We start from the raw sequence: 23,572 nt of genomic DNA, 5'->3' as shown, positions 1-23,572 counted from the left end.
TTATAATATTAAAAATTACATTGATACAGATCTTCTGGAAATCCAAATAACTTCTCTTAGGAAGGAAATTTGCTTCCTTGCTCAGGCAACCTTTAGCATGACTGAGGCCACATCCTAATGTGCCCCATGGTGCAGCTTAGCAAACTGCCTGGTCAGGGAGACATTGGAATGGACCATGACGTTTATTCACCATGTACCCACAGTTCCTGCCAGCCCTTCTGTCTTTACATCAAAGAGCAGCAACATGCTTGAAACATTTTGAGAGTATGGCTTTCCTGGGTCTGGCTCACCTCGTAGTGAAAGAAGAGGGCAAAGCTCTGATCGCCTCCACAGGAGACCTGTTTCAGTACGCAGTAATTCGACTGGTCTGCCAACAGAACAAAGGAAGTCTCAATGCACAATTCTGGTTGTGGTCTATAACACCGACAGAATTACTGACACTGACTTTACAACTCCCGTTCATCCCTTGTCAATTGGTCACCTCAGTGGGCACGATGAAGCCATTGCCATTGTTGTGGGAGATTGTGAAAGTCAGAGAAACGTCAGAAGAAGCTGTATGTCAGTGATAGCATCATTCCAGAGCACAGGCAATCTGCTGGAGGAACTGAGAAGCTTAAACAGCATTTGTGGGAGGAAGAGAATTGCCAAACGCAGGAGTTCAACCATTCCTCCCACAGATGTTGCTCAACCCACTGAGTTTTTCCAGTAGATAGTTTGTTGCTCGAAATTCCAACATCCACACTCTATTGTATCTCTCTCCAGAACACAGACTGATGTTTGCTTTGACCCTGTACTGAATGAGGAACAGTAACTTGGGCAAAAATGGTTATTGGTCAGAGGAAGTAATCAAGGCATCAGTTGCCTATTCTGGGGAGCTTGTGGCTCTGATCACATACTGCACACTCAGTTCAGCATCCACAAAGGATGATGCCTTAGCATTCTCCTGGCATTGTTCTGAAGGATCAGTGAGATTAAATGCCCAACTGCTGCAGAGGGATCAGAATCCACAAGCCTCGGGTTCGGAAGTGAGTGTACCAATGACTTGAGACCGGAAACGCTTATTATACAGCGAGAGCCTATCTAGACCTATGAAACACTGATATTTCTTCCTTAAAGTACACAGTGGGTATACAGGTTGACCTTCACTAATCTGGCACCATTGGGACCTGAGGAGTGCCGGATTAGTGAAAATGCCAAGTTACAGAAGGATCATATTAAGCACAATCAGTGCCAGATTATCGAAGGAACCGGATTACTGGTAGTCAGATTAGTGAAGGTCAACTGTATTATACATAAAATGCTGGTGGAACGCAGCAGGCCAGACAGCATCCATAGGAAGAAGCACAGTCAACGTTTTGGGCCGATACCCAAGACCCGAGACTGTGCTTCTTCCTATGGATGCTGTCTGGCCTGCTGCGTTCCACCAGCATTTTGTATGTGTTGCTTGAAGTTCCAGCATCTGCAGATTTCCTTGTGTCGACTGTATTATATATAGTCTCTTCAATCAGTGTGAAACCAGGTAAAGTAAAATTGATACTCATCTTTCATCACTTGCTCTGCTTCAAAATTTCAGTTGACTTCAATTATCTCTTGTTGCAATAGATTCTTCCTTCAAAACTTTCCTATTGGTGAGTGATTCCTGCTTCTAATGGTGTTATTACTTGATAAATGGCTCCCTTCTCCAATTTCCCCCTCACTCAGTCTTTATGGATAGTGGTATCTTGTGCCAGGGTAATTTCTTAGCTCTCCGTTACCTTGCATACATACACTCATGGACAAAATAAGACTATGGAAGAACTCAACTGGTCAAGCAGCATCCATGAGGAGATAGGAATTGTCGGTGTTTCGGTGTGTCGGTGCCTCAGCCCAAATGTCAGCCCCCACCCCACCCCCTCCCCAATCTGATGAGTCTCTATAGCAAATTGTCTGTTGCTCCAGATTCCAACATCTGCAGTCTCTTGTGTTCCCTGAACAAATAACCTGCCCACAAAACTTTACATCACATCTGAATATATGGACAGAAGAAAGAATATGCATACATATTACACATGAAGCCAACCCAATGGCACTACACAACTAAAGAGGACACCTTGCCCTCATGGTCACTATTGTTATTTAGGTGAACTAGTTAATGCAGAGCAAGGTCCCACAGTACTTCCTATATCCAATGGTTCTTCACTCAGTGAGGGATTGTATTTCCAACGACTCCCCCAACTGTAGAATGACTCCCATCTCCAAAGGTCGTCACACTTCAGTAGGGATCTTACCTCCAAACATCTCTTCAAAGGGCCAATCTGTTTACTTGGTGAGTGACTCTTACTTCCAGTGCTCTCTTTCCTTGGCAAATGATTCCCACGTCCAACAGACCCTTCCCTTCCATATGGCCACTTCTCCTTGGGCTGAGACTTAGCAATAAATTCAAGTGAGTACACTGTACTGAAAGATACCTATAACACTATCGTTTAGTTAGCTTGTAGAACCAAACTTGCTGTCTTAAATAAAATGACCCAAGTTTATAAATCTGTCCTGATGAGTAATTCACTCTTGGCTTCCTTTTTCCTCCTTTTACTTTGATGACCATCACACACTGAACATAGAACAATACAGCACCGTAACATAACCTTCGGCCCGTAATGCTGTGCCAAGCTAATTACACTAGTAGGTTGATCCTGCTGACACCAAGTTTTACTTTCTAAATGTGATGGCAGACAAGAAAAATTTAAGTTTCAGGTGTGCAACAGTTAAATCAAAGTGTGTCCACCTGACAGGTGGTCAAATCGAGCTCACTTTTCTTATTCGAATCAGGATTAATCCCTGCGGCACAACCAAACCTCACTACTTATGATGCTAACTTGCAAAATCTAACAAGAGAAAGAGGCCCACCTGGGATTTCCCTCATTTGCTTGATTCGACCCCTCAATAATGACCAAATGGGTCAATCCGTGAGGACTGCAACTGGTACTAATGTATTAATAGATCATCTGCAGTGATAACTCACAGAAGGAGATATTTCTGACAAAATGGCACCAAAAATGAATCAAAGCCCATTCATTGGGTACAGGCTGCACAGCCTTCGAACAGAATACAATTACAGAGAGGAAGGCTTGGGAGTTTTCTACTCACCATTGGGATGCACCTTGTGTTTATGAGTTACCCAGTTCCCAGCTACTCGATATGGAACCTGAGCGTTAACCATGTGTCCAGATCCCAGCTGACCTCTGTTGCCACGTCCAAAGGCATAGATTAGCCCAGAAGAAGGGACAAAGGCAAGTGTGTGTTGCCTAAAGAAAGCAAAAGTGTTTCAAATGTTAAATGCTGAGTGACATTTCAACTAATATAAAGATTAAGTCAGTAATTTGTGCAACTTATTTTAAACTATTGCATTGATCTTTTGTTATAAATTCATGACTGAATTTATCAAATGTCCTCACTTTGCCCAGAGTTTTTAAGACAGAGCTGTAGGGAGATTTCAGCCACTCTTCCAATAGTTCTGCTTTTAATCACTGGCATTCCTCATGTAGTAGCTGCAGTTCGGTCTGCGCCTGGTTATTGTACGAGAGTGAAAGGTAGCATCTCAGGCTTGCCTTGGAATGGGTGCATTGTGCTCCACTAACCATGGGTCAAAGTCAACATCTCAGCTGAGCTTATGCACAAGTAGATGAACACATAGGTGCAATGAAAAACTTGCTTTCAGCAGCATCACAGTCACACAGCAGCAGAGACACAACAAAAACATAAATTAAACACAGATTATTGAAGAAAGAGGACAATTAGAACAAAAATCAACAAACAAGGTCCAGTGAAGCAGGAAGCACTTGCATCCAATTTGCACATGGCTACCTTCCACAAAGAGCAAAGTTATAGCTACTGTAGTGAGACTAATTGAGCAATAATTATTGGCTAGTATTCCAGAAAAGATTTCCTTCATTTGCCTTCAAAATAATGCCTTACGACCTTTAATTCCCTCCTAAGAATGCAGATAAGAGCTCTGTTTAGCACCTGATAGATTGGTCAGACTCAAGGACAGCTTCTATTCCACTGTTATCAGACTTCTGAAGGCACCTCTCACATGTTTAAAAGATGAACGCTTAACCTCCCACGCTACTTTCTCGTAGCCCTTGCACTTAATTTGACTGCACGTTCTCTGTAGTCGCAACACCATATTCTGCATTAGGTTCTCTTATTACCATCTAGGGATGGGCAATGCCCACATCCCATAAATGAATATATTTTTAAAAAGTAATTACGTATGGGATGACCTGTCTGGATGGCACACCAAAGCTTCTCAGTATATGAAGGTATACATGACAATAATAAACCAATACCAATACTGATCATCTGAGAGAGTGTGCTTGAGAGAACAATGCCCCCCGAATACTCAAAAGGAGCATCACATCAGATTTTATTGCTCAGACTTTTGGGGTAGAATGTAAGCCTTTGACTCAAGGTGAGATTGCTGACAAATCTGCCATGGCTTACTTACAGGACTCCATCAAGTCGAGAATGTCTCAAGTTGTAGGGACTGAATCACAGAAAATTATACGGTCTCCTAGATCTTGAAGTCATGGGTCACAGAAGTGTTTCCTCAGATTAGGTGAAAGAACTTCCAGAAGATGCCCTAATTATTCTGCCTAGTCCAGTCGACAGGCACTTAGACAATACTCCTTCCATCCATGTACTATCAGAGTCTCTTAAATATGTGCAGTCGAATGCACATCCATCACTTCTGCTGGCAGTTCATTCCACACTCACACTACTCTCTAAGTGAGGAAGTCCCCCCTCATGTCTCCCTTAAATATTTCACCTTTCAGATAGCCTGAAAGGTGTTTTAAGTTAGCTATAATGGGCTGATTTATTCTCTTCATGGTCATGGTCATTGCCATGGTTAGAATCAACTCTTGCCGTATCAAATTCTTGGACTTGCTGCAATTTGCCTATCCCCACAAAAGGTCTACAGCAGATACAATCTCACTGGCTCTCCACTCAGCCTCGGATCACCTGGACAACAGTATTACCTACATCAGGCTGCTGCGTATTTATTACAGCTCAGCGTGCAACACAATCATACCCTCAGCTCTAATCAACAGATCAGAAATAACATCTCTTCCTTGCTGACAATCAACACCAGTGCACTTCAAGGATGCGTGTTTAGCCCGCTACTCTACTCTCTCTATTCTCAAACGGCATCTCTAAATTTGCCAACAACACAAGTATTGTTGGCAGAATTTCAGATGGTGATGAGGAGCCATACATGAGAGAGACAGATCAGCTGGTTGAGTGGCGTTGCAGCAACAATCTTGCACTCAGTGTCAATAAGGCCATGGAATTGATTGTGGACGTCACGAAAGGGAACACACACCAGTCCTCATCAAGGGATCAGAAGTAGAAAGGGCGAGTAGTTTCAAGTTCCTGGGTGTCACCACTCTAAAGATCCATCCCGGATCCAACACGCTAGTGCAGTTACATAGGAGGCATGACGGAGGCTACATCACATTAGGAGTTTGAGGAGACTTGGTATGCCGCCAAAGGCTCTCGCAAATTTCCACAGGTGTACTGCGGAGACCATTCTAACTGGTAGCATCACCGTCCGGTATGCACAGGATCAGAAAGAGCTGCAGAAAGCCGTAAACTCAGCCAGTTCCATCAGGGGCCTAGCCTCCTTAGCATCGAGGACTCCTTCAAAAGGCAATGCCTCTAAAAGACGGTATCCTCGTTAAGGATCCCTGTCACCCAGGACATACTATCTTCTCATTACTACAACCAAGGAGGAGGTACAGGAGCCCAAAGACATAGTCAATGTTTCAGGAGCAGCTTCTTCCCCTCTGCCATCAGATTTCTGATTGGACAGAGAACCCGTGAACACTACCTTACTATTAGTCTCCTCTCTTTTTGCACTACTTCTTTAACTCATTTTTATATATACTTAATATAATTAATAGTTTTTAAATTATTATTTATTGCAAAACAACAAATTTCACGATATATGCCTGTGATATTGAACCAGATACTGATGCAAGTGACACAAAATATATCCCACAAAGCATCCATATGCAACTGTCCTGGTCACACAGACAGAGGCCCTATATTGGAAAAACAATACGGACAGGAGTTAACCATTCACCCCCCTACTGTAATCATGCTATAGCTGAATCTCCACTTATCCAACTTTTCTCTGCATCTAGTAAGTCTGAATCAGAGTCAGACTCAGGTTTATTATCATCCATAATTAATTACCCATACCATAATTAATGAATATGTTAGTCTTTTCCTTGGGAATTTCAGCTCTGTTTTCAATGAGTACTTCAAAGGTTCAGTGCTACTTAGGGAAGGAGTTCCAGATTGCACTTGCTGGAATCATTCCTTGACAATTTTGTGATTGTGTTGGAGACCCTCTGTGGAGCAGAAGGAGAGAAAAAGAAATAGAAGAGGTATGAGTCACCTGAAATTGGAGAATTCAATGTTCATGCCATCGGGGTGTAAATCACCCAAGTAGACTGTAAGCAGCCATTCCTCTAGAGTGCATTTGGCCTCAGACTGGCAGTGGAAAAAGCTGAGGGCAGGCAGATTTGTGTAGAATTGCAGAGGCAAATTAAAATGGCTAGCGACTGAAAACTCCAGATAGCCACTGTGAACAGAGTGCAGGTGCTTGGCAGAGCTGTTGCCTAGCCTGTGCTTGGCCCCACCAATGCAGAGGAGGCCACCGGATTCAGTAGATGAGTTTAGAGGAGGTGTATGCGAATCTCTGCATTACCTGGAAGAGCTGTTCAGGTTGCGGGAGGCAGGTGACGGAGCAGACATAGATACAGGTGCTGCAGGACGAAAATGTGGGTGGGTATCCAGCATGCTCACTCACCTGCCACAGCTTATTTGGGAGACTTCGCTTCCCATCAATTCTTGGACTCTGCGGGGATTAATCTCATTATTTCTGAAGTTGTGGCCTAGCTGTCCACAAAGGCCAGCTCCGAATGTGAAAACGCCTCCATTCTGAGGGGAGATACACCGTACAGCATTAGCCATCCCATCACAGAACAAGGGAGAAGATCATTTGCCCCACGGAATCCACACCGACCGGGAAAGAGCTCGTTCCACCTCCCAGCTCTCAGAATACAGCCCTGCAGGTCACAGTGCGTCAAGTTCCCATTCTGCTACTTTATAAAGACAGTGAGAGATTCTGCCTTTACCACCTTTTCAGGCAGTTAGTTCAGAACCCCCACTGTTCTGCAAGGAAACGGTTTGCTGGCTGCATTGTAAGCAAGACATCACTGGTGGGCATCAGCACATTGTGCAATTGAGGAGGATACCGGTGAAATAATTTTAAGAGCGGCTACAGTCAGTGCTGTGTAAAGTTTGACTTAAAGTGTTGTTAACCACTGGTGCACTGGCCCCAATCCCAAAGAGCGTAATTCAAAGAGGACTTGGGAAAAAAGCAGGAGGGGAATAGTATCATGAATGCAGGGATTTCAGTTCTGGGAAGATCCAAGAGAAACTGAGGTACTTTCAATCAAAGCTGATTCACTGGAGATCTAATGGAAGTGTTGAAAATTCAGAGGGGGATTCACAGAGTTAGCACAACTGGGAAGGAAAAAGATATAAATCATTTGAAAAGATTTGTGCTTTGTTTGCTTCATGTGATTGTCTTCACTACTTTCATTTATCTCACCCACTATATTCACAGATAACTAAATTCATTTTTTAAAGTAAGGGGTCGCTCATTTCAGACACAAGTAATGCGTTCTTTCCTCTCTTGGAGGGCAAGACCCTTTGGCGCTCTGGTTCAGTGGAAACAGTCTTGAAAGCAGAATGTTTAAGGCAGAGCTAGCTTGATTCTTGAGAAGCAAAGGGTCAAAGTTTGATAAAGGTAAACAGAAGTTTAAAGTTAAGGTTACCATCACGTCAGACATAATCTTGTGAAAGGATGGGGTGGAGCAATTACCTTGGTTAAAGCTGCAGTGTGCTCATCGCCACAACTGATGTAAACTATTTTCTGGCTCCGCAGGAACTTCACATGATTAGGGACATCTCGATCTACAATGACAAACAGGGACCATCCATAGTAACTTCCAGTACTGCACACAGCCCCCTCACTAACAGAAATATGAAGGACTAGATATTCTTCAACACATGAGCAGGATATGCTTGATGGTATAAAAGCAGCAGTGAAAAAGAAAAAAGCATGCCAATTTGGGGAAAAAAACAACAGAATTTCAATTAAAACCTGGGCCATTTGGTGCCTGATTTTAGAAACTGCCTCATATACAATGTAAGATCAGGTTAAAAAAAAACAGACATATAGTCTATATGATTGTTGCTTCGGTTTTAATTGTCTGAGAACAACAGAAAGGAATTTTCCATTGTTTTTCTCTTCCTTATTTTTCCCTTTTTTTTTCTGCTTTTGTTCCAGTTGAACTATGGAGAGGATGGAAATGACTGGTTTGATACTCCAGATATCAGGAGTGGGTGCCAGGCTTGTTGGACTAGATGGGCTTCTGTCAAACTCACATTAGACATGAGATCCCCTGCCTTGAACCAACTGGCTTATCAAAGTTTGGTTCCTAGCTGCACCCCCGATCTCCCCTGCAACCATATGCTGCCCTGTTAATTGTCTACCTCTGTTGTCATTGAGTCCAAGCTGACCACAGTTGTTTCTCCCCCAACCAAACACGGCACCCGAGAGCGACAGAGTGAAGCTGTGTGTTCCTCCTGTAGCAACCTGAGCCAGAGGAATCCCAGAGAGAGACTTCACACACTGGGGGCTGGACTGGGAGGGAAATCCCTTCCCTAAACCCAGTTGGCCATGGGAGTTCTGACCCCAGGAAAACAGCTGACTGTCTGGAACGGAGAAAAAAAAGGCAAAATTAGTGACTCCATTTGGTAACCAGAGGCTACGAAACAAACACAAAGAAACCAATTATTTAGCTGTTTGAGGAAAATGATCTTGGCCTTCTAAGCATCAGCCATAAACCGATACTGTACTCAATGTACGCAGCCAAAATTGCCAGCCTTTGAAAAGAATGTCTTCTATCCTAACACGTTCAATATAAGGTCAATAGCCATGGTGTACAGAATAACCTTCTCTGAAAGGGGCATCACACGTGAAAAAAGCTCACTGGCCTTCATAAACCTGGGCATTGAAATAGGACATTATGCTGCAGTTGTGCACGATGTTGATGATCCATTATCTTCTACAGAAAGAGTAAAATGTTGAGTAAATGGCTGAGCTGACATTAAACACACTGCATAATAAAGAGTTCTCATAAGAGTTCGTAAGGGGCCACTGGCCATACTTTTTACCAGCACCACCTATGGATAGGGATTGTCGTCTTATAACCACACCTACCCACAAACAGTCTGTGGTGTGTCTACCATGGGGGAAGTTAAACGTACTGCCATCCCCATCACTTCATGCTGCTCCCAGCGCATCTCCCAAGCCCGGTTCAGGGTAGGCTACAGTAAGGACAAAGGCTATGACAACTCAGTGCTAGAGCAGGTTCAACACATTCAGGTTATGCTTTAGTACCTCTGGTAAGAGCCAGGCAGTGCCAGCTTCCACATGTGACCTGGATGACAATGTGTCCAGTCAGCGTCCGGACTAACCTGCAAGACCAAAGCTCAAGTAAGAATATGAAAGAGGAAGGGAACAAAATATAGCAAATCTACACAGATTCTGTGAAAGGATTGAGAATAAAGTCAACAGGACACATTTCCATTATGGAGTAAATCTGTGTTCAAACACACAGTCTGGAAGTGCAGAATCTCTTGCCCAATCTCTACCTGGTCCTCCACAAACCATTACACCAGTATCTCACAAAGATAATTTAAACAAATGAAAGAAAGTAAATTTGTGTTACTTGTTCATTCAACCAATAAGTTCAGAAACAGTTATTACCTTTCAACCATCAGGCTATTGAACCAGCGTGCTAAACTTCATTCACCTCAACACTGAACTGGGTCCAAAGCCCTTGGACTCACTTTCAAGGACTCTACAACTCATGTTCCCAGTATTGTTTATTTATTTATAGTACTTTCACAGTTTGTCTTCTTTGCTTATTGGTTGCCTGTCAGGCTCTGTGTGCAGTTTTTCATTGATTCTATTGTATTTCTTTGTTCTACTGTGAATGGCTGCAAGGAAATCAATCTCCAGATAGTATTTGGTGACACACACTCCACATACTTTGATAATAAATTTATTGCGAAGTTAAACTTTGAAATTTGATAATTTATGCTTAACTCATTCTGTATGTCATCTGAATCTAAGTGTCTGTGAAGTTGTTGCATGTAAGTTTCTCATTCTACCTGTACCTCACCATACTTGTGCAGAATAAACTTGACTTGACTAAAAGCTCTCCATTCCTATATTTTAATTACTAATGGAACTTTTTTAATACTTTTTCTAAAATTGATTTCCAGAATGTGCCACACTATGGTGCATCTCGTGGCACTGTTGCCTCTCATCTCCAGTGAATGAGGTTCAGTTCTGACCTCTGGTGCTGTCTGTGCAGATTGGCACTGTCCCCTCATCTCCATTGGTTAGGATACCGACTGTAAGCTGTAGAAGATATGAGTAAGGCCACTTCTGGAGTACCAGGTACAATAGTGATTGCCCTGCCATAGGGAGGATGTCATTAAACTGAAAATAATACAAAAAAGACCTACAAGGATATTGCCAGGACCAGAGGGATTGCGTTACAAGGAGAGGCTGGACGGACTAGGTCATTTTCCCTGGAGCGTGATGAGATGGGAAGCAACTTTATACAGGTTTAGAAAATATACAAGGGGCATAGATAAGATGAGTAGAAAAAGTCTTTACCCCAGAGTAAGGAAATCCAAACCTAGAGGGCATGTGATTAAAGTGAAAGGGGTAAGAGCACAAGGGGACCACAGGGGCAACCATTCCACACAGAGGGAACAAACCGCCAGAATAACCAGCTCTGGCAGTAAGTAGAGCATTTAAATGATGTTGGGATAGGTACAGTACATAGATAGGAATGACTGAGAGGGATATGGGCTTAATGCAGGCAAATGGGACAAGCTCAGTTAGACAACCTGGTCAGCATAGATGTGTCGGCCAAAGGGCTTGTTTCCATGCTGTGTATCACCATAATTTTTCAACTTTCCTATGAACAACATCGCGGGAGAACTCCCCGCCATGTGCACCCATTCTCGGGTAAAAAATGCTGACCTGATCAGTAACGCTGATACCCAACAAACAAAAAAAAGTATTAAACTCGCCATAAGAACATCCTGAATTTCACAATTCCATTTTGGACATAATCAGTACCTTGGTATTCGGACCGTCTCTTCTGTAGAATTGATTCCCAGCTGACCGTCCTTTCCTGCTCCCCATGCAAAGACTTGACCCTGGTCATTGACAGCCACAGTGTGGGCTTCTCCACAGGCTGTGTGGACAATCGTCTGGGCATCTAGTGCGGTAACCTGTTCTAATAAACAGAGAAAAGGGTAAATGATGCCAGGGGAACAGCTCAATATTAGTGTGGGAAAAGTGCAAAGTTAAAAAAATTAATAAGCAACATAGAGAACTTTACTTAATAATTCAAGTAAAGTCCAGTTTATTTTCATATGGACAAGTACAGTGAGGCACAAGTACAACAAAAAACTTCTTTGCAACTGCATCACCGGCATATAGATATGGATAACACACAGAACGTACATTATCTATAATTCATACAAAAGTTATACAAGACAGGTCAGGCTACATCTGCGGGAAGAGAAATAGAATCAGTCTTTCAGATCAAGGACCCTTCGTCACAACCCAGTTTCAGTTGGATCAATGTCGGAGACTTGGAGCTGGAGATATGTGCCTCCAGAGGGACGTGGCTGTGAAAGGTAGTGCTTTGGTCAACACCTTCATCAAAGGCTCAAAGGGGAAAAGGTGACATGTAGAATGAACAAGACAACAGATACAGAAGGAAATCCTGTCAGAAAGTAAAGGAGCACTTCTTCAAGTTAAACATTCCTGGAAAAGAAATGACAGTGAATTCAACAACTGAAAACTGCAGATCTGACAAAGGACTTCAATCCTGAAACATTAACTCCATTTCTCATTCCACAGATGCAGTCTGACCTCTGGAGTGGCTCCAGTATTTTCTGTTCTGTTTTCGATTTCCAGTATCAGCATTTTTATGGTTTTCACCTCAGAATCACAATCAACTTTATTATCACTGACTTATATGACATGAAATTTGTTGTTTTGTGTCAGCAATGTGGTGCAAAAATATAACATTACTTTAAAATACTATAAATTAGTGCCAAGCAAAAGGAAAAACGAAGCAGTGTCTATGAGTTCATGGTCTGTTCAGAAATCTGATGGTGGAAGGGAAGACACAGTTTCTGAATCCTTGAGCGTGGGTCTCCAGACTCCTGTACTTCCTCCCCGATGGTAGGAACAAGCAGAGGACATGCCCTGGATGTAGCATTAAAATTCAGTTTATTACTTTCCACAGATGTTAACTGCTGGATATTCTCAGCATTTCGTTTTGTTCTATGATTTATGTGCCTGCCAAGTTTAAATATTACAGCTCTAGCACATTGTTCTCTTTCTCTCTCTCTCTCCCTTTCCAGTGCTCTCATTATTCTCTCCCTATTAACACTCCTTCAAGCAGATCAAATGCTGATTCATCATCACATGGACAATAACGATTGCATTTCAGACACATTGGTAACCTTGATTTCCCTTCATTCAACATACATCAAAGTTGCTGGTGAATGCAGCAGGCCAAGCAGCATCTACAGGAAGAGGCGCAGTCGACGTTTCAGGCCGAGACCCTTCGTCAGGACTAACTGAAGGAAGAGTGAGTAAGGGATTTGAAGGCTGGAGGGGGAGGGGGAGATGCAAAATGATAGAAGACAGGAGGGGGAGGGATAGAGCCGAGAGCTGGACAGGTGATAGGCAAAAGGGGATGGAGGTCCGGGAAGAAAGACGGGGGGGGGGGTGACCCAGAGGATGGACAAGAGGTATATTCAGAGGGACAGAGGGAGAAAAAGGAGAGTGAGAGAAAGAATGTGTGCATAAAAATGAGTAACAGATGGGATACGAGGGGGAGGTGGGGCCTTAGCGGAAGTTAGAGAAGTCAATGTTCATGCCATCAGGTTGGAGGCTACCCAGACGGAATATAAGGTGTTGTTCCTCCAACCTGAGTGTGGCTTCATCTTTACAGTAGAGGAGGCCGTGGATAGACATGTCAGAATGGGAATGGGATGTGGAATTAAAATGTGTGGCCACTGGGAGATCCTGCTTTCTCTGGCGGACAGAGCGTAGATGTTCAGCAAAGCGGTCTCCCAGTCTGCGTCGGGTCTCACCAATATATAAAAGGCCACATCGGGAGCACCGGACGCAGTATATCACCCCAGTCGACTCACAGGTGAAGTGATGCCTCACCTGGAAGGACTGTTTGGGGCCCTGAATGGTGGTAAGGGAGGAAGTGTAAGGGCATGTGTAGCACTTGTTCCGCTTACACGGATAAGTGCCAGGAGGGAGATCAGTGGGGAGGGATGGGGGGGACGAATGGACAAGGGAGTTGTGTAGGGAGCGATCCCTGCGGAATGCAGGGGGGGGGAGGGAAAGATGTGCTTAGTGGTGGGATCCCGTTGGAGGTGGCGGAAGTTACGGAGAATAATATGTTGGACCCGGAGGCTGGTGGGGTGGTAGGTGAGGACCAGGGGAACCCTATTCCTAGTGGGGTGGTGGGAGGATGGAGTGAGAGCAGATGTACGTGAAATGAGGGAGATACGTTTAAGAGCAGAGTTGATAGTGGAGGAAGGGAAGCCCCTTTCTTTAAAAAATGAAGACATCTCCCTCGTCCTAGAATGAAAAGCCTCATCCTGAGAGCAGATGCGGCGGAGACAGAGGAATTGCGAGAAGGGGATGGCGTTTTTGCAAGAGACAGGGTGAGAAGAGGAATAGTCCAGATAGCTGTGAGAGTCAGTAGGCTTATAGTAGACATCAGTGGATAAGCTGTCTCCAGAGACAGAGACAGAAAGATCTAGAAAGGGGAGGGAGGTGTCGGAAATGGACCAGGTAAACTTGAGGGCAGGGTGAAAGTTGGAGGCAAAGTTAATAAAGTCAACGAGTTCTGCATGCGTGCAGGAAGCAGCGCCAATGCAGTCGTCGATGTAGCGAAGGAAAAGTGGGGGACAGATACCAGAATAGGCACAGAACATAGATTGTTCCACAAACCCAACAAAAAGGCAGGCATAGCTAGGACCCATACGGGTGCCCATAGCTACACCTTTAGTTTGGAGGAAATGGGAGGAGCAAAAGGAGAAATTATTAAGAGTAAGGACTAATTCCCTTCATTCATTCATTCACTCCTTCCATTCACTCTCCTCCCTGCAACTTCAACACACTTGCGGTTTTTCGGTTACAATGGAAAGTCTTCAACCTGAAATGTAAACCCCATTTCCTTTGCCACAGATGTTGCCTGACGTGCTGAGCGTTTCCAGCACTGTGTGTTTTTAACTTCAGACTTCCAGAATGCGTAGTCTTTGTTTTTGCTTTTCCATTACAGGTTTTGTTGGGGAGTATTTTTAGAATCTTTGAGCAAAAGCTGATAAAGAAGGAGGAAATAATAATAATACAACAAGCTTGAGGAAAACTGGAAGAAGGTCATGATGGGAGAGGACATATGGATTGACAGTATTGGAGACAGAAAAAACAGCAGATGCTGGAATCTGGATTGATGTGACGAAGGGCCTCTTCTGCATTGGTTCACTACAGGGATTGCTGTGACTTCAAATCCTCTAGCTGAAAATATGGTGGAAGCAGATTCAATAGAAGCTTTGAAAAGGAAACTAAATACATGCATGTAATAGAAAAATGATTAAGGGCTTGGAAACTATACAGAGATGCGAAATTAAGTGGATGCTCCTTTCAGAGCTAGAACAGATACAGTGAACCAAAAGAACTCTCTCAGTAGCTGAGTCATGATATCAGAAATGGAATCTGGAGTTATGCTAATGCTATCAGAATTTCCAACACTGCAACTACAACATATAGCCGTAAAATTCAGAATAACTACAGAAGATTTCAGCCCCTGCACAAAGGGAAAGTTCCCATTCATGCATGGAGACACAAGGGACTGCAGATGCCGGAATCTGGAGCAAAAATCAAACCCAGCATGTTGAGCCACATCAGTAAGTGGAAAGGGTTTGTCATTCACAAACAAGAGAAAATCTGCAGATGCTGGAAATCCAAGCAACACACACAAAAGGGTCTCGGCCCGAAACTTCAACTATAGTCCTGCCAAACAGTCTCAGCCTGAAACATCAACAGTACTTTTTTCCATAGATGCTGCCTGGCCTACTGAGTTCCTCCAGCATTTTCTGTGTGTTGCAAAGAAGTGTCATTGTTTTAAATCAAGACACTGCACCAGCACCAATGCAAGTCTCCTGAAATTGGCAGCAAATACCTTTCACCTTGGCCTTTGTGTTTCCCCAGTAATTTGTTTAGTTTTGTTGTTCCTGTTCGGTCATAAAGGTAAAATCCATAAATTATGGGTACTGACCCAGCGTCTGGGCTTTGTATAACATCATATTGTAAACTATGCCATATCAACCATCTGAGGCTAACATAATGTTTCAAGTTCAGCATGACAAAGGAACCATCCATGCCAAAGTGATGATCTTGTATGGAATGACTGACTACAAAAGAAGACAAAGGCCACAAAGCAAAGGATATATCACAAAGGACTTTGTTGATGGATTAAATTACTGATTATACAGTAATTTAGAAAGTGGGGAAAAAGAGCTTTTGGGACGTGTTGCAGAACTATGTTAATGAAACTATGAGATTACACATGCATGGGCTGAGAGGCACCAAACTACAGAAATCAATACCGAAAGTATTAAATTAATTTCCAGTCATAAATAAAGAGTGTAGAAGGAAGAGTTTACTCAGTATATTGAGATGGTTATGGTAGACCAATCAGTGCAGACAAAAATAAAGGCATTTCCATATCTTTACTTTTCAATTGAACTTGATAGCGTCAACATTGTTTTTTTCCCTTCCGGTAGCCTTTCCCCTCTTTTCTTTGGAAGAGAGAAGATTTAAACTTCTTCAGGGTAGGCATCCCTGGAAGCAATAAGTTGCTGAGCTCCTCCAGCATTTAGTGTGTGTTGACCTGTTTTCCTTCTCCACCCCTCCCCCCACCGTTTTCCCCCTCATTCCTGTGGTACCCTCACCCCTTCTTTTCCCCTATCACTGCCACCTCCTTCCCCCTATTGCATGCTCTACTGTTCTCTCCTGTCATATTCCTTCTTCCCGAGCCCTCCTGCCTCTTCCACCATCATTTCCCAGCTTCTCGCATCATTCCCTTTCATTCCAACTCTCCCATCCACCTACCTTCCCTCTCTCACCCAGACTCACTTCTTACCTGCTCGCTGTTACTTCTCCCTTCCCCCCACCCCATATTCTAGCTTCTGCACCCTTCGGCAGGGCTTCGGCCTGAAACTTCGACTATACTTCTTTCCGCAGATGCTGCCCGGCATTCTGAGATCCTCCAGCATTTTGTGTGTGTTGCTCGGATTTCCAGCATCTGCAGATTTTCTCGTTTGTAATTTGTTCTGTGAACCTGGCTTTATCTCTGTACCTGTCCAAATATATTAAGTCTAAGCCCTCTCATTTTAGATTTGTCTGCCTTCTGATATAGACTGTGATAAAACCCCTTATCTGCATATACTCAGTGGCCAGTTTATTAGGTACCTCCTGTAATTAATAAAGCAGCCACTGGGTGCATATTTCAGGCCTCTGCAGCTGTAGTTATCCACTTCAAGGTTCGACACGTTGGAGGTTCTGCACACCACTGTTTTAACAGATGGTTATTTGAGTTCCTGTCGCCCTCCTGTCAGCTTGAACCACTCTGACAATTCTCCTCTGATTCCTTTCATTAACAAGGTGTCTTCGCTCACAGAACTGCTGTAGTTGCTAATAAAATAATTTGTTTTATTTTACTTCTGCACAAGGAGAACAGTACAGCCCCTGTCACCCACATTGTTCTGAAGTCTGAATAGAAAACTGCTTTTTTTAAACAGAATTGGCCTCATCAGTTACAGGTAGTGATCCTTGTAGATTGTATACGTTTGAATTTCTTACTCGCAAAGTCACTCGCCATTCACAATTGAGATGTTAAAAGTCAATCGAAACTTCAAGAAGGCAGTCGATGATATTTTGAAGTTAGTAAGGACAATAGAGCCTTCAAAGTTCAAAGTACATTTATTATAACAGTATGTGTACTATATTCAACCTTGCAATTGTCTCCTTACAGGCAGCCACAAAATAAAGAAATCCAATAGAGCCCATTAAGAATGGTAGTCAAACACCCAATGTGCACGAAAAATAGTGCAAACAATAAAAGCAAGCAAGTAACATTTAGAACTGAAGTTCACAGAAGTGAGTTCACAGCTATGAGACCAGCTAAAGGCAGTCCAGGAGCCCAGCAGATACAGACTGCAGCTTCAGTTCAGCATACAGACAAGTAAATTTTGTGAAACAGGGAGCTGAGCATCGGCCCTGATACCCTGACCTTTTCAATCTGGCTCGGCATTTAAATCAGACCAACCTCAGGTTGTTCCATGCTCTTGGACCCAGGCCCCACCACCTCAACATGCTCTTCGGCCTGGGCCCCACAGCCCCGATTCCGCCTGAACCCAAACTTTCCAATCGGGCCTGGTGCTTAAACTGGTCAAACATTGGCTTGTTGCTTGCTCTCGGGCCTGGGCAACACCACTTCAACTCTGCCTCACTCTTTGAATCACCTCGAAGTCCACTCCAGCAATGGCCAAACACCGCTTCATACCCTGCTCTTGGACCCTGGGCCCCGCCGCTTCAATTTGGGCCCATACACGCCACACTGCAACCACTCTGCACCTTTGAGACTTCAGATCACACTGCAAAAACGCCACAATGTACAGCTGGATCTCAAGCTCACCTTCAAAAGGGAAGTTAAAGGCTATTAATTGCAGTGATAATTTCCAAGAAAAAGCATGATTAATAAAGTAGTTCATAGTTTTGTTTGCTGCCAGCAAGTCGTCGTCACTGTGCTTCACAGGTGCATCTTAGTCGTTAGATATGTTTCACATCCTTCTGTTATCCTCGTCTTGTCTGTCTCCATCACTGCCCGCCGCCCCCCCCCCGCCCCCATGGCCTCAAGAAGACCGTTCTGGAAAAGTCTCACATGCCTGACTTGGGTACACTGTGTTGCAGTCAACCCAGCCAATCTCGTCTGTTGTAAGCAGAGGTGTCTCCGGTGGTCTCATTTCAAAGATCTCACTTGACTACAATGACCCAAGGCCTTAACCTTTCCTTTACTGCAATTTCCACAGAACTGCCACTCACTGGAAGTCTTTTTGTTTCTTGCACGATTCTCTATAAACTCCAAAACGTGTGGTTTGTGAAAAGCCCAGGAGGTCAACAGTTTCTGAGATACTCAAACCTCCCCATCTGGCACCAACGATCATTCCAGTCGCAATCACTTAGGTAACATTTCTTCCGCATTCTGATGTTTGATCTGAACAACAAATGAACCTCTTGACCATGTCGGCGTGCTTTTAGGCATTGATTTGCTGCAACATGATTGGTTGGTTGGATATTTGCATTGACAGGCAGGTGTACAGGTGTACCTAAAAAAGTGATCACTGAGTGCATGCCCCTCATGATTTCATTTACCTCTATAAGGTAAAACCTCAGCTTCCATCACACCAGGGAAAACAGTCCCAGCATATCTAGTCTCTCCTACAACTCAAGCCTTCTATCTGGCAACATCCTAGCAAATTCACTCTGCACCCTCTCACAGTATGGTGACCAGAACGATACACATTACTCCAGGTGAGATCCCACCACATTCTATTTAGCTGCAAAATGATGCCCAAATTCTGCATTCAATCTCTCAACTAAAGAAGGCAATCATACCATGTGCCATCCCAACAGGTTTTGAGATAGTCTCGGATTTCCAATATCTGCGGGATTTTTAAAAATGAATTTGAGCTTGTAAAGGAAGATAAGTTATTTTTAGGCAGCATTTTAAAGCAGGAAAGAGAGGAGTAGAGACACAGGGAGGGAATTCTACAAGTTAAGGTCCTGGCAGCTAAATTGATGATCACCAATAATGGAGTGGAGGGGCGGAGGGAGAGGGGGGGCAGGAGAGGGAGTGAGGGATAGAGAGGGGGAGAGGGATAGAAAGGGGAGGTAGGGAGGGGGAGAGAAAGGGGGAGGGAGAAAAAGTGGGGAGAGGGAGAGGAAAGGGAGTGAGGGGGGAGGAAAGGGGGAGAGTGTGAGGGGGAGGGGGGAGAGAAAGGGAAAGAAAAAGAAAGAAACAGAGATGTCATTGTATTAATGACAGCAAAAACCTGAAACTGATGTCCAATTCAAACTGTAGACTAGGCTGGGAATTTCTGCTCAGTCAGTGCCGGTAGCTTTCATGCCAGCTGGAGGTGAGTCATTAAGCAGTGTCATCTCATCGCATCATGCAGCATGTAAACACTTCCTTCAGCCCAACTCATCCATGCCAACTAAGCTTTCTGTCTTAGCTGGACCCATTTCCCCATATTTGGCCCATTTCTCTCCAACCTTTCCTGCCCATGTACCCACCAAAGAACCTTTAATAACATTTAAATTTAAATGTTTTAAAACTTTTAAATGTACCTGCCTCAACCACTTCTTCTAACTCTCATCCCATACACAGACTATGTTCTGGATGAAAAGGTTAACCCCCAGATACCTGCTAAATCTCTTCTCACTCACCCCAAACCTATGCGTTCTAGTTCTTCATTCCCCAACTCTAGCAAAAAGACTGTGAACATTCACGCTATTAATACCACGATAATGTTTTACCCTTCTAAAAAGATTACCCGACATTCTCCTATACTCCAATGAAAAAAAGTCCCAAACAGCTCAGCCTCTTTCCATAACAGTCGCCCAAGTCCCAGCAACATCCTAATGCATCTCCTCTGCATTCATTCCAGCTTAATGGCATCTTTTCTGTAACAGGGTTACCAAACCCAAACATAAATCCCAAGGGCAATTTCACCAACGTCTTGTACAGTTGCAACATAACATCTCATCTTCTGACTGATGAAAGCTAGCATGCTAAAAGCCTTATTCACCACCTTATCTACATGTGATGCCACTTTCAGGAAACCATATACTGATAGTTCTAGGCCCCTCTTTTGTAAAACACTCTCCAGGGCCCGACCATTCGCCATGAAAGTCCTACCCTAATTCATCTTTCCAAAATGCAACTCTCACACTTATCCAAGAGATAGACAAACAGAATGAAAACAGGCCATTCGGCCCACCACACCCCTGACAATCAGCGAGCAGCCCTTCTTATTAATCCATCTTCCACCACTTGGCCTTCAGTGCCTAAGGAGCTCAGTGCCTGTTCAGACATTTCTTAAACATTGCGACTCTGCTTCCACCACTCTCTCTGGCAGTGTATTCCAGGTAGTCACTGGTCCTCTAGGTGAAAAAAGTCACCCTCTGATCCCACTTAAATCCCTTTCCCTTTATATAAGATAAAGCCAATTTGAGAAAGATCCAGAGATGTAAACCACCTTCCACCCCCCGAAGATACCCATCGTAACTCCAGGAACACAGGATATGAACATGAGTGGTCCTTACCTGGACTATACCCTGACTTCTCATGGCCCAGCTGTCCCCAGATGTTGGAGCCACACGTGTAGACACTTCCGTCTTGCAGAACGAAAGCCGTATGGTATCGCCCACAGGCTACTTCCCGCACAGATTTGCTGCTGAAGAATGAGGAGGTCCTGGGCTGGATGACTATGTTTTCATGTCCCTCACCCAAACCAAGCTGCCCCAAATTAGCATGACCCCAGCACAACAACTGTACTTTTGAAGTCATAGTTTTAGCAGCTCTCCTGCAATGAAGAAAAGAGGGAGAAAAAAGTTAGTTGTATGTGATGCACACTTTCAATTGTGAATTCAAGTTTAAATCAAAGCTGAGGATCAGCCAAGATAAAGCAGCCAACATAATCAAGGTCCACTCCCACCCTGGTCATTCTCTCGTTTCCCCTTCCCACTGTGCAGAAGATACAAAAAAAATGAAAACACAAACAAGGACAGCTTCTATCCTGTGTTAGCAGACTTTTGAATGGAATTCTTCAACAGTAAAGTCAAATTCTCGATTACCCAATCTACCTCTTCATAACCATTGAATTTTATTTGTTTGTCTGCACTGATTTCTCTGTAACATCATACTCAGCATTCCATTTTCCCTTTAAATATCTCAACGTACATATGTTTGGAATGATCTGCTGGATGACATGCAAACAAAAATTTTTCACTATATTTCAGTACACGCGACAATAATAAACCAATACCAAAAGTGCAGACTTTCCCTGATAACTAGCCAAAGCTGAAGCAGTGAGATCAAACTTTTCTACTTGAGTAGCTTGCACCATAAACCTTCATTCCATCCCTTGACAATAGCCGACTTCACACTGCTTTAACTCGGCTCCTGCTGAAGCAAGTAGACTTGCCCTTTGAACTATTCCAGTGCTCTCCTCCCTGATGTCTGCCAATATGAACTTGAGCTCATCCAGAGCTTTGCCGCTTATGTCCTTTGCCACACATAGTCCCATTCATCCATCAGCCCTTGCTGACCTCCAGCAGCTCCTGAATAAGCAATGCTTCACTTTTAAACTTCTTGCAATTATTTTCAAATCTGTTCATGGTCTTAATGTTCTGTATTCTCCTGTAGCCTGACAACTCCCAAGAACTAAAGGTAGTACCACGCTTTTGGACTTCCCTGATTTTAGTGACCACACTTTTGGTCACATGAACCTTAATATGTGAAATTAGTTCTATCTTCATGCCATTTATAGTCTGCGTACATACACCCATGACAACAAACTTTAACTAAATTTTGTACTCAACCAGATGTTGCTTCTTACAAGGGGTGATTAATAAGTTCGTGGCCTAAGGTAGAAGGAGTCAATTTTAGAAAACCTAGCAACATTGTCCCCTCCCACATTTACACACTTAGTCCAGCGGTTGTGGAGCATACGGATCCCTTCTTTGTAGAAGTCGGCATCTTGGACCTCCAGAAAGTGGTCCACAGCAGGGGTGATTGATAAGTTCTCGGCCTAAGGTAGAAGGAGACGAGTTATTAACTTCAAGCTTTCTGCATAATCACTCAAAGAGTTGAACTGCATGTGCATGTAACAAGAGCTGTATAACTTATCTCGTTCTACCTTAGGCCACGAACTTATCAATCACCCCTGCTGTGGACCACTTTCTGGAGGTCCAAGACGCCGACTTCTACAAAGAAGGGATCCGTATGCTCCACGATTGCTGGACTAAGTGTGCAAATGTAGGAGGGGGCTATGTTGAAAAATAAATGTGTTAAGTTTTCTAAAATTGACTCCTTCTACCTTAAGCCATGAACTTATCAATCACCCCTCGTAATATTGTTCCTTTAAAAATCATTTCAACTTTGTACTTTGAGATAAACTCCGCCATAGACGGTCCCAAGCCTAGCTGCAAGAGGAGGAGGGTTGGGCATGGTGCTAGCAATCCCTTCCTCGTAAAAATCTAGAGCTACAGAAACACCAACAGAGGGTCTTAATGCTTCATCCCTAGAACAGGTAAAATCTTCAAAGATGTGCGACACCTGGGGACAACTTGAACTAGCCCAGGACAGAGGACTCTGACAAGCTGCTATCAGCAGCCTATGCCCCAGTAGGGGTTATGGGCTTAAAAAGAAGACTACATTGAGACAAGGAAGCAGGAATTTGAATTTGCAAATTGTTTATTTTAATAACTTCAGGATATCCCAAAAGTGATTTATTCTCAATATAGTAACTGTCAACTATCTTTCTCTTATTGCGATCAAGAATAGCTTACACTGATTCCAGTTTTGGGAGATGTTCATTATGACTGTCGTGGCCAATATAGAATCAGCGACTCTTGCACAGATGGGTCTGGTGGGTGAAGCAGAGTGCTGTAGAAGCTGGTGTGTAGCTTGTGACATAGTGCACTCCCCCCTCCAATAATGAAGAGCTTCTGAGTGATGCACAGACTCAGTACTGTTCCACATAATCTTTCTCTCCCTTGAATGGCCATGGACTACAGCAGGGGTCGGCAACCTTTCTGCCTCTGTGGGCCGGATTGCGTATTAATGAGCGGACGGTGGGCCAGATAAATGCCATAAGAAACTTGAAATATGGGAACTTGAAATATCCACTTAAATACATCTAGTTATGTTTTGCCTCAAATTAATGAATAACGCATGCTAGAAAATCATTTGTGCTAAGGCTGCCTACCCCCGGACTAGAGATTCCCAGGAGTCAATGAAGATATGACACTTTTTCCAAGAAAGCTTTGAGCACATCCTTGAGGCATATGAGAGGATGAATGGTGCTCTTGTGAACAGTTTCTGTAACTTGATACTGTCCCACATACTCTCCTCCATTTTGAGAAGTCTTGGACAAGTGACGTGGGCCAGTTCTTGCACATCTCTAACTATGTTTTATTTTGTGCCACTGTCCTTTTTGCACAATCTTTTCCTTCACTGTCATGTATAATTTAGGTTCTGTT

General features: G+C 43.6%; 1 protein-coding gene across 5 annotated transcripts in view; it reads right to left on the bottom strand.

Moving 5' to 3' along the window:
- Window positions 1-23,572, bottom strand: part of LOC134345717 (probable E3 ubiquitin-protein ligase HERC3) — a 106,591-nt gene that overhangs the window by 58,067 nt on the left and 24,952 nt on the right. For 3 of the 5 annotated variants that reach the window (XM_063046832.1, XM_063046831.1, XM_063046833.1), the window contains 8 exons: window positions 20,633-20,892; window positions 11,279-11,438; window positions 9,518-9,594; window positions 8,608-8,829; window positions 7,934-8,025; window positions 6,854-6,984; window positions 3,124-3,281; window positions 291-367 (listed from right to left, as the gene is read on the bottom strand). In XM_063046832.1, the coding sequence (XP_062902902.1) occupies window positions 291-367; window positions 3,124-3,281; window positions 6,854-6,984; window positions 7,934-8,025; window positions 8,608-8,829; window positions 9,518-9,594; window positions 11,279-11,438; window positions 20,633-20,876 (1,161 nt within the window). In that variant the 5' untranslated portion in view covers window positions 20,877-20,892. Of the gene's footprint in view, window positions 1-290; window positions 368-3,123; window positions 3,282-6,853; window positions 6,985-7,933; window positions 8,026-8,607; window positions 8,830-9,517; window positions 9,595-11,278; window positions 11,439-20,632; window positions 20,893-22,015; window positions 22,054-23,572 lie in introns of those variants that run through there. The other 2 variants (XM_063046830.1, XM_063046834.1) reach the window with 2 other exon arrangements.

This window comes from Mobula hypostoma, chromosome 4, assembly GCF_963921235.1.
Source record: "Mobula hypostoma chromosome 4, sMobHyp1.1, whole genome shotgun sequence".
Classification (NCBI taxonomy): Eukaryota; Metazoa; Chordata; class Chondrichthyes; order Myliobatiformes; family Myliobatidae; genus Mobula; species Mobula hypostoma.
This window is presented reverse-complemented; position numbering and strand designations above follow the sequence as displayed.